The sequence below is a fragment of the Micromys minutus genome, assembly GCF_963924665.1.
Source record: "Micromys minutus genome assembly, chromosome: 14".
NCBI classification, from domain to species: domain Eukaryota; kingdom Metazoa; phylum Chordata; class Mammalia; order Rodentia; family Muridae; genus Micromys; species Micromys minutus.
In genome coordinates, this window is record NC_137983.1 from 43,648,143 (window position 1) to 43,660,699 (window position 12,557).

A 12,557-nucleotide genomic window follows, 5' to 3' on the forward strand; every position below is an offset into this window, starting at 1 on the left:
GGTTTTTGTTATTTTTTGAGTATGAGCAATAGATCCCATCTGAGTCTGCTCAGATTGCCATGACAATAGACAAACACTGATTCTTATCGTTTTGGGATCTGTGGAGTCCAGGCCCTGGGAGATTCTGTGTCTGGAAAGTTCCATTGCTCCTGGTGCCTTCCTGCTCGGTCACTGCACCATTACTGGAGGAGACAGCTGATATTCTAGAGCTTACTTTTCTCACTTGCTTTTAGAGATCCTTGATTTCTTTGTAATTTACACTAACGTGTACCTGCATGAGAATATGAACCAGGTGCCATGGAACCCATAACGTCAGATCATCTGGAACTGGACTCACAAGTGCTCACAAAGCTGCCTAATGTGGGTGGTAGGAGCTGAAGCTGGGAACCCCACAAAAGCAATGCATGCTTTAACTGCTCAGCCGTCTCCAGACCCACTCCGGCTTTTTATAAATGACATGTTGTAATTGTACAGATCATGGGGAACAGTGGGGCACCTATTGTGGTCATTTGTACGTTAATACTGTATTCTCTGGGCTGGGATCTCTTTTGAAAGGTCCAGATTCCATCCGTTCTCATGACTTGTTTCCCGTATTTTCTCACCACTGTGACCAGAATCCATGATTATAAACAACAGAGAAAGGACTTTTGACTCATGGTTTTAGAGAGTTCAGTCTTTAGTCACTAGGTCCCATATGCTTAGACAGAACATTTTGTTAGTGGGAGTATGTGGCCAAGCAGAAAGCAGAGGGAAGCAGGAAGGGGCTAGGCCAAAATAATGCCCTTCAAAGACAGGCCCCGGGGTAGCCTGGAACTCTGTACAGCCCAGGTCAGCTTTGAGTTCAGTGTTCTTAGCTCAGTATCCCAAGTACTGGCATTGTGTGTGTTGTAGTGTGTTAACAGTATTGTGAGCTCTGATTTCCTTCCATCAGACCCAGTGACTTTACAGGAAGTCACCATATCTCCTGAACTGAATGTATAGCCTCATTTAACTGTCATTCTAAGGCTTGACACTTCTATGAATGCATTTGAATCTCTTAGCACTGAAGTACTTAGAAGACTTCCCACTGTCCGCACCCCCAGCTGCCTTCCCAGCCTTGTCCCTGGCTGTCTGCTCTTCCCCGAACAGCAGCTGTTGTCCCTACCTCCCACATCCCTCTAGAGTGTGTGTTCTTGAGAGTGGGGACCTCAGCCAGGCCCCCTTTCCACACACAGTGTTTGCACACCTGCGTCGGTGCTAACATTGCTCCCTTTGACTTGTGATCCCAGAAGACGAGCAGAGGACGAGCATGAACTCCCAGAAGAGTTTCCAGCAGCTGACTATGGAGAAGGAGCAGGCGCTGGCCGACCTGAACTCTGTGGAGAGGTCCCTCTCTGATCTCTTCAGAAGATACGAAAACCTGAAAGGCATGCTAGAAGGGTTCAAGAAGGTAGGAGTCCTTTCCATCCGTGTCCCCTGGGTGGCAGTATAGTCCCTTGCCATATGCCAAGCAGCAGGTGGGCTTTTCTGTGGGGCTCAGCAATGTTGGGCTTGTTCTTTTGATTGTTCACCTTTTGGTGTTAGTAAAAGCAAAAGAGATCGTATCTTAGTTCACTGCAGATGCCTAAGCCACACATTACTGAAAAAATGAGGTGGGGTCATTCGGTTGTGTGCTGTCAGTCAGAAGTGTTTCAGAGTTCTTTTCCAGGCAGGTGTGACACAGGGCCCTCAGGGTCCTGTACATGGAAGGCCGTATGTCTGAGGGCTCAGGCTAGTAGATCGGGCTAGTAGACTCAACATTCAGGAAGCTGAGGAAGAAGGATTAGAAAGCCACGGCCAGTCTGGGCTGCATAACAAACAAACCAGAGAAGGATGGATGGAAGGATGGATGGAAGGATAGATGGATGGATGGAAGGATGGATGGATGGAAGGATAGATGGATGGATGGAAGGATGGATGGATGGAAGGAAGGAAGGATGGAAGGAAGGATGGATGGATGGAAGGATGGAAGGAAGGATGGATGGATGGAAGGAAGGATGGATGGAAGGATGGATGGATGGATGGATGGATGGATGGATGGATGGATGGATGGATGGAAGGAAGGAAGGATGGATGGAAGGATGGATGGATGGATGGAAGGAAGGAAGGATGGATGGAAGGATGGATGGATGGATGGATGGGTGGAAGGATGGATGGATGGAAGGATGGAAGGAAGGAAGGATGGATGGATGGATGGATGGGTGGAAGGATGGATGGATGGAAGGATGGAAGGAAGGAAGGATGGATGGATGGAAGGATGGATGGGTGGAAGGATGGATGGATGGAAGGAAGGAAGGATGGATGGAAGGATGGATGGATGGAAGGATGGAAGGAAGGAAGGATGGATGGATGGAAGGATGGATGGGTGGAAGGATGGATGGATGGAAGGATGGATGGATGGATGGATGGATGGATGGAAGGATGGATGGATGGATGGATGGATGGAAGGAAGGAAGGATGGATGGATGGATGGATGGATGGAAGGAAGGAAGGATGGATGGAAGGAAGGAAGGAAGGAAGGAAGGAAGGATGGATGGAGGAAGGATGGATGGATGGAAGGAAGGATGGATGTATGGAAGGAAGGATGGATGGAAGGAAGGATGGATGGAAGGAAGGATGGATGGAAGGAAGGATGGATGGATGGATGTAAGGATGGATGGATGGATGGATGGATGGAAGGATGGATGGATGGATGGATGGATGGATGGATAGATCTGGATGGATAAATAGATAGGATGTATGATGGATACATTTAATGCAGGACTTAGAAAGAAACTGTATTAGGAACTTGAAGGTCGCTGCATCGATGCAGATTAATACATGGAGAACCTATACGGCTTTCTTCAGTGGGGGTTTCATAAACTGTTGAAATTGCCATGGATTATAAGATAAATACACCCCAATGGAGCAGACTTTCTCTTTAAAAACCAAACCAAACAAACAGAAAGAAAAAAATAGCAAAAAAAAAAAAAAAACCCAAAAAACAAAACAAACTCAACCTTGTGACACATTGTGCCAGAGAAACAGAGACATGAACATTTGTTTTGAATTCTCACATTGGCACAGAATGAAGAAGCCTTGAAAAAGTGTGCTCAGGATTACTTAGCCAGAGTTAAGCAGGAAGAACAGCGATACCAGGCCCTGAAGGTTCACGCAGAGGAAAAGCTGGACAGGTGAGTGTGTTTCTCTGGGTCACTGTTGGGTGGAGGCAGACACCACTTTGATCTACAAAGTTACATACTTACCCCTTTTGCCGTCTGTCTTCTCCGTTACAACCTCGAGGGTCATGTGGATGTGTGATTTTATTTCTGTGCATGGATAAAATATTAATATAAAAATCCATGTATGCCCACACACGGCTTCTTGTCTGTTTCCTCACCCCTTTACCCTCTGCTCATCCATGTTGGTATTCTGTGTCTTAATACAGACATACATGCTAATGCCCTTCACTTATCTTTCCATGTCCACGGGGACCTTCTCCCTGGCATGTCTTTGCTGGAAGGACATTAAGGCAGCCACTTCTGCTGGACAGGGTTATTAAACTTGTCCTGGCGCAGAAATGCTTCAGAGAGTAGAGCTTCAGACTGCCCCTGTGTACGCCTATTGTGTCTTCACGAGAAAAGACAAGGAACTGGGGATCAGCAAGCAGGGGAGTTACAATAATTAGACATATGTCGCCTTACCCTAGTGTATGAGAGTGTCTGTTTCCCCTAAAGCTCTGCCAACAGCTCAGCCTCTAGGTTATGTTCAGTGTGACAGCTGAGAGTGAGCTTTCTGTGGGGTTTGGCAACATAGCATTTGCTCTATTCAGAGTAGTTTTGCTTTACATTATCTTAGTAAAATTTCTTGTTTGCCTTTCCTGTGTCATATATTAGGGGCACCAGTGACTTTCATTGTGAGTTGTGATTCATTTTTCCAACTTAATATTCGTGTGAGTGCGAGAGTGTGCATGTGTGCGTGTGCGCCTCTGTGTGCTGATCCCGTTTATGAAGGAGAGAGAGAATCTTTGGTTTGTTTTTAACGTCGTGGGATTGAACCCGGACTAGGTACATACTAGATGAAGAGCTCTCCCTTGGAGCGTTATCCTCAGCTTTGCAGTGTGCTGTGATGTGCAGAAGTATGTTTTGTTTAAGGTTTTCTGAGAGTTAGGGTCTTCCCATGTAGTTCAGGCTGACCTTGTACTTGCCTCAGCCTCCCGGACACTTACTGGCGTGTGACACCGTGTGTTCACGTGTGCTAAGAGTCACTTCATTTGCAGTTTCTGGTTCCCTATCACAGTATTCCAGGGAGGGAGAATTTTCTTCCCATTTCTAATACTCTTAGGACTTTTCAGTCCTAAAGTCCAGTAATACATTTTAGATTTCACCCCAGGGAATGGTGTATCTTTTTTTTTTTTTTTAACAAGATCTTTTTAAAAGATGAAATCTCACTGAGTACTATTGACTGGCTTGGAATTCATCTCAAACTCAGAGATTCCCCTGCCTCTGCTGGGACCAAGGGACAAGGGCCACCACTGTCAGTGTTCAGCCCAGTTTCTAACTACAAAGTAATGCTGCCCATGCATTCTGTGGTCTGTATTTCTAGCTTCAAAAATGTCTCACTGATGAAGACACTTCTCAGGGCTGTAACTCACTGATGTTGGTAGGGCAACAGTCGACAGTGGGGAAAGCCGGAATTATTCCACGTGAGAACCTGTCAGTCTCTTAGAGACTGGCACGGGCGCTTTGATGTAGTGATCTTCGTGTACCATTTACACGGAAAAGGAAGTCGTGAATGACTCCGTTAAAAACTAGCATTGTTATGAAATTACCTGATCTCATTTTCCTCACGAAACAAAAATTGAAGGATATTGATTCTGCCACCAGGATGTCCTGTGGAAATGTGCTTAGCTGTTTCATAGGAATTGCATTTTGTAAATCACTAGTTCCCGGTTTTCCTCTGTTTGTGAAGTCAGATCTTTTGAGTTAGTGGGTTATTTTAGAATTTTTATTTATGGTTTTTTTTTTGAATATATGAATGCTCTGCTCTGCCGGAAGGGGGCATCAGATCCCACTACAGATGGTTGTGAGCCACCACGCGGCTGGTTGCTCAGGACCTCTGGAATCTGGAAGAGCAGCCAGGGCTCTTTTTAACTACTGAGTCATCTCTCCTCCCCAAGTCTGTGTTTTGTGGAAGTCAGTAGTTAGTATCCTGTCTTTCTGTCTCTGTCTGTCCCTGGTCTCTAACCTGTGTACTTTTTCTCTCTTCCCCAAACAAACCCAACACAGAGCCAACGAGGAAATCGCTCAGGTTCGTTCCAAGGCGAAGGCTGAGAGCGCCGCCCTCCATGCCGGACTCCGGAAAGAGCAGATGAAGGTGGAGTCCCTGGAGAGGGCCCTGCAGCAGAAGGTACGGGGGGTCTGTCCTGGAGGGGCTCCTGTGGCTGACACAGGGACATCTGGCCGCCCTCCTCCTCTCTGGCTCCTGTTACTCCCTGGTAGACCTAGCTTGTCACACATGTGGAGGAAGGAAGGTGGCTTTGATCTTTTCACTCAGACACCAAAGGCCAGTTCCCTTATAAAGTGATTGTGGGGACGCGTATCACATTATTAACCAAGGGTAAGGGGAGCCCTCAGCTACTGTTAGGGTTCAGAAGGCAAACACTGTGGGGTTGTGGGTTTTTGGTTTTTTGGGTTTTTTTTAAGATTTATTTATTTATTATATATATGAGTACACTGTAGCGGTCTTCAGACACACCAGAAGAGGGCATCAGATCTCATTACAGATGGTTGTGAGCCACCATGTGGTTGCTGGGAATTGAACTCAGGACCTCTAGGAAGGGCAGTCAGTGCTCTTAACCACCGTTTTAACTGGAGTCCAGGGGTTTGGACACTTGTTCAGGGTCCCACAGCTGTCTTGCGTTCTTGATGTGTGTTCTGTGTGCAGCAAGTGAACCATCTTTCCTTTCACTGCTGTGGATCCTCAGTTTTCAGAGCAGATCTGCCTCCCAGGGCACCACACAGGCCTAGAGACTAATTTGGCTGTTGTAGCTGGGAGATGCTAGGAGCCCCTAAGTGGGTAGAGACCAGGAGCACTGCCCAAATCAAATCACAGCCCAGCATAACTGATGCTAAGACGTTGAAAGCACAGATAATGTCACCAGGCTCAAGACTGGCTGCTCGCCATCAGACATGCCAGCGAAACAGAGGGACGGGGACCTGAGGCCACTAAGGCCCTTTCACTTGGAAGGCAGCATGAGAAGACTTGCCCAGGCCGTGCTGGGAGAGCTTTAGGTGCTAAGTGTCCTAGACCGATGCCTGCCTCACACCTGCCCCTCGTATTGGGCTTAATGATGCATAGTCGCTCCTAACATCCCATCCCAAGATGCTTTTCAGTTGTGCAGCTCACTTCCTGAGGGTATTTGTGACAACACTTGTCCCCGTGGAGTTACATATCCCACCCGGATGAAGGACAGGCAGCTGCCCCGAGGTTCTCCCGCTGACCCCGTGCTGTCATGGAAGTTCGGTGACACCAGCTCTATTACCCTCTGATCCGAAGTTCCCAGCGTCTCTTTTTCTTCTTCAGGGTTTGACTTGCTGTGTTGCCTGTGCACACTGATGCAGTGACGCCCTGAGTTACAGCTTGTGTCTGGTAGCCATGACTCCGAGTCTGGAATCCCAGTCCCCGAAGCTGCTGGTGGGTGGGATTAAGTGAAATCTGAATACCTGTGTTTTTAGCAAGTGACCCACACAACCAGAGAACCTGGGACCTAAGGTTTATGGGCAAGCTTCGAGGGGGCTGGCGGCTCCCCCGCCCCCAGCTCAGCTTTAGCTTAGTACTGTGTGAACACAGGCACATTTTGCTGGGTGGGAGGCCTTTGGCCTTCTTTTCCGTAAAGACTGTGATGCAGAGAAGTGGAGACCCATTAGGATGCTAAGGAGGGTCTAGCCACCAGCGTTTTCTCTCCAAACACAGAGCAGCCTACAGAATCCTCCTCCCCTGTCTTTCAGAATCAAGAGATTGAAGAACTGACGAAAATCTGTGACGAGTTGATCGCAAAGCTCGGAAAGACCGACTGAGAGTTGTCCTGTGAGCCGTGCAGATCCGAGTCTGGCTGCTTCTGTCGTGACCACATTTTCTTGCCTTATCCAGAATTAATCCCCCCCCTTTGCAGAGAAAAATAACTGTTCCGAAAGCACATGCCTGCTGCTGCCCGCCCATCCCGCTTCGCCCGCAGTTGTATGGCCTGGCTGGCGGAGAGGGCGTCACGTGACCGCAGAGCCCTGCGACCAGGCTGCCAGCTTCCCATAGACAAGCTGCTGGGTCCGGCTTGTGCTTCTCCAACATGCGTTCATCTCGCTGTCATCTTCGCTTTTCCCAAGTTCGTGACATTTCTTAAATTTGTGGCAACTGTGTGGGTTTATCTTCCCAGCTCCTATTTGATATAATTACGACCTTGTTAACCTCCTGAGTTTTCAGTATCAGCAGTTTCATTGGAGGGGACAGTTTGACCCAAGATTTACTAACACCTTGTCGATGAGGCTCCAAGCTCCTTTATTTACAGACTTACTCACACACGAATGCACGCACATCTATACATTCTTCTGTGTTTTCCCTGAGGCAGATAAGAACCTCTAGGGAGGAGCTTGGTTACATAAGTAAATGTAGACTCTTATTTTGAAACAGAGCCCCAGGTCTAAAAGGCAGCTTCAGACTTCACTGGGGCTGGGAACGGAGCACCATTGGTAGACTGCTTCCTGTACACAGAGCCCTGGGTCTGGCCGCCAGAACTACAAAGACTGGACATTGGAGTATATGCCTGTAATCCCCAACACTCCAGAGATTGAGGCAGGATAGTCATAAGTTCAAGGTCGTCCTCAACTACATAGAGGCCAGCCTGGATTCTATGCGGCCTTGCTTTAGACAAGAAGTGAGTGGAAGCATGCGGGTGTCCTAGCTGGTGGGAGGTGGGACAGGAAGATCACCTGAGCCCATAGTTCAAGGACAGCAGTGCACCAGGCAAATAGTCCTTTTCTCAAAAACCAGACCTTGAGTAGGGGTGGAGAGGCTTGGGACACAAAAGCCAGGGACATAGGCTCCACGTGTAAGGAAGACTTGCTGTGCTGTCTGTTACCCCGGTATGTGGACGCCCCGGCTCCGCATGGCCCCTTGTGCTCACAGGGAAAGCAGCATCCATGACCAGCCTCAGGCCTCCCTCCAAGCTGGCATTAGATGCCATGTGCCCACTCAGGCCGATTAGTCTCTAAAACAAAGTCAACTCTTGTTATCTGTTAGAAACACGCACGGATGGGCCTTGGAAAAGGTGAGGTGGTCTGGGTAAAAACGATGGAGGCCTAGAACCAGTGAAGGTCCTTGGTGCTGTGTCTACAAGCACGGCACCCTTTTAGAGACCTGAAAACCCAAGATGAGCTTTTAAACAAAACAGGCAGTGAAGAGTCCTGTGGCTCATTCTCCAGATCAGCCCCTGGGAAGGTTTTAAACAAGGGCTGCTCAAATGCTGGGAGGGGAAGGTCCCACACAGACAAAGCAAAATTCTAGGAATTCATACTGGGCTGGGGGACATTAACCCCAAATAGAAAATTCCTACATTGATGCTGGTGACTTCCTTTTCATCTGCTAGGCAAAGCCAAATCCATTAAGTCTTAATTTTTTTTTTTTTTTTTTTTTTGCCTTAATCTTACACCCTGAGTCTTCGTGGTAAATGTGCATGAAGACTATTCAGGATGCATATATTTTCCTCCTTGTAAACCATTGCATGAGCTCCAGCAATGAAGTGTGCCTCGTGGAAAACCTCCATAGGTCTTAAAAACAATGTTCCTTTAGCAGCGTGTCACCATGCAGCGCAACCTTTAGCTCCAGGGAAGTGGCTAACGTCTTTTCAGGCTAGAAATCACATTTTGTCAGTATGCATTTATTCTAACCGGTGCTTAGGCTAGGCTGTATTCCGAGGCCTACTGTCTTTTAACATTTTGTACAAAAACCATAAGCCAGACAGAAGTTATCTGTGGTTGGAGAAATGACTTGACAATCATTTGGGCTCCGGATTTAGTCACTATGGCTTAATGTGAAGCCGGTAGCGGTGGCCATAGTCACTTTCAAGTGTCTCCAAGGGATATGACCATTGTCAGCTTAGCCTTCTTCTGTTTGCATTGCAGAAGTTTTTGCTACAGTGTTACAGCAGCATCCCTGTGGCTTTTATATGGACTTCTTTTCAGTATGAAAGGCTTCAGAGTGATCTCCATCTTAAACCTCTTGTTTCCTGGTTTGTTTTTTTGGTTTTTTTTTTGTTTTGTTTTGTTTTTGTTTTTGTTTTTTTTTTTTTTTTGGTAGTACTGAGATTGTACCCAGGGTCTTGAACACACCAGGCAAGTGCTTTACTTGAACTATTGGTCATTTTTTTTAAGCATGCATATTTTTAAAGCACCCTGTGCTGGGCTGTGCTGTGTGTTACCAAGGCACAGGAGAGGAATGGCGACCATTCCTCCCTGCCACACGGGCAGCCAGGCCCTGAAAAACAGGCCATGCTAAATGAAGTTGCTGTACAGGGGACATGAACTAGTCCTCTAAGCAATGCTTACCAGTGGCCTCTTTGTCATCACCTTTACCAGGAAATGTTCACAACTTGTAGCTTATGGAGATTTTTCAACAAGAATAAAAATGTAGCTTGCACAGCTAGCAGACTAAGATGTATTGGGCAGAATAAAGTGTTATTTTCTTTTAAGTAAATAAGCCCTAAAAAGCTTCTGAGCACTCTGGAGAGTAAAAATATAAAATTTTCTTCAACACTTGCTGGGGGCCAAATGCTTCTTTGGTAGGCAATTAAAAGGGGGAGGTGGGGACCAGGCATGGTGGCACATGCCTATAATCCTAGCACCCTGGAGGCAGGCCCAGACCAAAAGTTTAGGCCTTGACTAGGCTGTACTGTGAGACCCTTGTCTTCAAAGACTTGAGAGCTGGCGCTGTGACTCAGTGGTAGCATTTGCCCATCATGCACCAGGCACTGATGCCAATCCCCAGCATTGTAAAAAAAAAAAAAACAAGTAACAAAAATCTTAAAACACAAGAGAAATGCTCAGAGTGGCTTGGGAATCTCACTTAGGTGGTCCTGTGAAGACTCAGCACAGAACCGATTCTCCAGTTCTGCTTTGCCAAAACACAGACAACTTTTCCCGGTTGGCATCACAGACTGACCAGTTCATTTGACTGAGGGTCAGAAGGCTCTGGAGACCGGGAGTTCCCCTAAACGTCCTCCTCTCAGAAGCACTAGTGTGGATTCAAGCCACCTTCAGAGACAGACCAAATTAGGAAGCACCAAAGCCCATGATTGGTCAGGAGGCCCCGGGGTGCGTGGGATGAAGTCCCTGACTTCAGGATTACCGCTTAAGCTAAATGTTCTTTCCAACCAGTGGCCCTGTTCTCCCTGCAGACTTGGCACAGCCTGCGCACAAATGCCTGCGCACAAATGCCTGGGCTCTCACTAGGCAGCCCTGGGTTGAGCCTGGAAGATGCCCTCACTTTAGCAGATAGAACAGGGCACTCTGCGGCGCACAGGTTTCCAGCATCTGTGGCCTAAGCTCAGGGCACTGAATTGGAAGTGGTGGGGGCTTTCTGAAACCCCCCTCCTTAACTCCCTTAGGCTCCATTTCCGCTGGAGATCTTACAGCTCAGCTGTTCTGCCATCTCTGTGGGACTGTGGCCCTCTAGGCTCGCTCTCAGGTTTTTTGTTTGTTTTTTTTAAATCTTCTTGGGAAGAGAGAATGTAGATGTTGGCAGAGTAAATGATTTAGGCAAGAAATTTAAAGATGTATATATTAAGAAGCATTTTAAGGGTAACAGATTACTATTTACTTCCTAATGAACAGGTAAGCTCTGGGAATCCCAGCATGCCAAGCCAAAGGTCGCAGAACTCACCTTTCAGAAAGTTTTAATAATGAAGTTATTTCAAAGGAGACTAATGTCCAAGAAAAGGTTTGACTGGCCTCCAGAGTCTGACTATTTTTTAAAAAGCAATTTACCAGTGCTGGGGATGTAGTTCAGTTGGTGACACGTTTGCTCAGCATGCACAAGTCCCTGGATGTCATCCCCAGTGCTGGAGGAAAATCGGAAAAAAAGAGAAAAAAGAAATATTTACTACTAAGTCCTCCCTGTATGGACAGGAAGGGGAAATGCATATAGAACCAGCTCTTTTCCATAGGCGCTGTTCTAGAACAGTCCCGGCAAGCCCTTGGCACTGCAGAGAGCAAAGATGGCACTGCCGGGTATTTCTGCCCAGATGCAGCCCCCTGTGTCTGCCGCTCAGCATGCAGTTAGATTCCCCAGGAATGACTTTCTTAATTACACCATGGTTTCAGCTTTATGTAAACACACACATCCCGGTTAGAGTTGTAGTTTGGAGATGCTGCTTCCATACTGGCCTCAGGTAGTCTTTGTGATGTTTTTACCACTCAGAGGAGGCCAAGCATGGAGCTGGGGTATGGCCTGAACCTTCCCTGTATGGAGTCTTGAACAGCAACCCTCAGGATGCCACTCAGGATGTCCCCTGCCTTCTCGTGGCATCTGAGTATGCTCAGCAAAAGGGCTTCCCCCTCACATAAGCAACTGATTCGGTATTTGTGAATAACTTTTCAAATGGACACATAGAAATCTGAACTCCGAAACCACATCCAGACCAGATACAGGGCAGTGTGAAGATCATACCCGCAGCCTCAGCTTTGCCTTTTGCAGTCCTTGGGATGGGATTTGGGCATCTGCCAGCTTGCCAGCATCGCCTTAGCGAGTCTGTGTTTGCCAATAGATACCCACTGTACTAATGTGCCAAGTGTTTACTGCACATCTGCTCCCACAGTGTCAAACATCCCCCCACCCCCACCTCCTGGTGCCCCGGAGTGCGTGAGGAGCCCCTCACTGGGTCGAGGGTGGGGAGCTCACACTGCGTTGACTCCTGCTGTCAGGATGGTGTTGTGTGGAATAATCATCCTCATAGATTTTATACACATAGTAATTTCCCTTTTTATATGTCAGGTAAATATTTGTAAAAGTTATACTCACACAAAAGAAATTATTATGATAATTACTAATATATTTTTTTCCATGTTTCATTGCCTGAATAAAAACTGTTTACCATTGTTGCATCTGGGGTCTGTTGTTTCCCCTGGCCATTTGTTGCCCCATCTCTGACTGTTTATGGAAGCCTCCCTCTTACGAGTTTCGTATTTCTGTCTGAAAATAGAAAACATGACATTTTCTTGCACTCATTTTCTGGGGCTTCTTGCATCTCATTGGGCATGTAATTGAAAACAAAACAAACTGGAATTCGAACCCCTCCATAGAAACCACCATGACAGCATCTATGCAAACAGAGTTTTTTTGCTGAGCATCCTGTGGTCTCACCAGGAGTTGGGTCCACCCTGGCACTTTTCAAATCCGCAGAAGCCAAGTTACTCCAGGCTCTTCAACTTGCAGAAGGACCCAGGGTGAGCTAGAACTGTGTAGAAAATACCTGGTGCTTCCTGAGTTTTCTAGGTTTGTCGGGCTGGCTC

The 12,557-nt window shown here is 47.1% G+C and overlaps 1 protein-coding gene across 3 annotated transcripts in view; it reads left to right on the forward strand.

The window, feature by feature from the left end:
• TACC1 (transforming acidic coiled-coil containing protein 1) overlaps positions 1–12,149 on the forward strand; it is a gene marked incomplete at its 5' end in the record, with an annotated part of 79,377 nt that extends 67,228 nt beyond the window's left edge. For all 3 annotated transcript variants that reach the window (XM_080928806.1, XM_080928808.1, XM_080928807.1), the window contains 4 exons: positions 1,269–1,429; positions 3,085–3,191; positions 5,286–5,406; positions 7,008–12,149. In XM_080928806.1, coding sequence (XP_080784932.1) covers positions 1,269–1,429; positions 3,085–3,191; positions 5,286–5,406; positions 7,008–7,076 — 458 coding nt within the window. In that variant the 3' untranslated portion in view covers positions 7,077–12,149. The remainder of the gene's footprint in view (positions 1–1,268; positions 1,430–3,084; positions 3,192–5,285; positions 5,407–7,007) is intronic.
• Between the last annotated feature and the right edge of the window lie 408 nt (positions 12,150–12,557).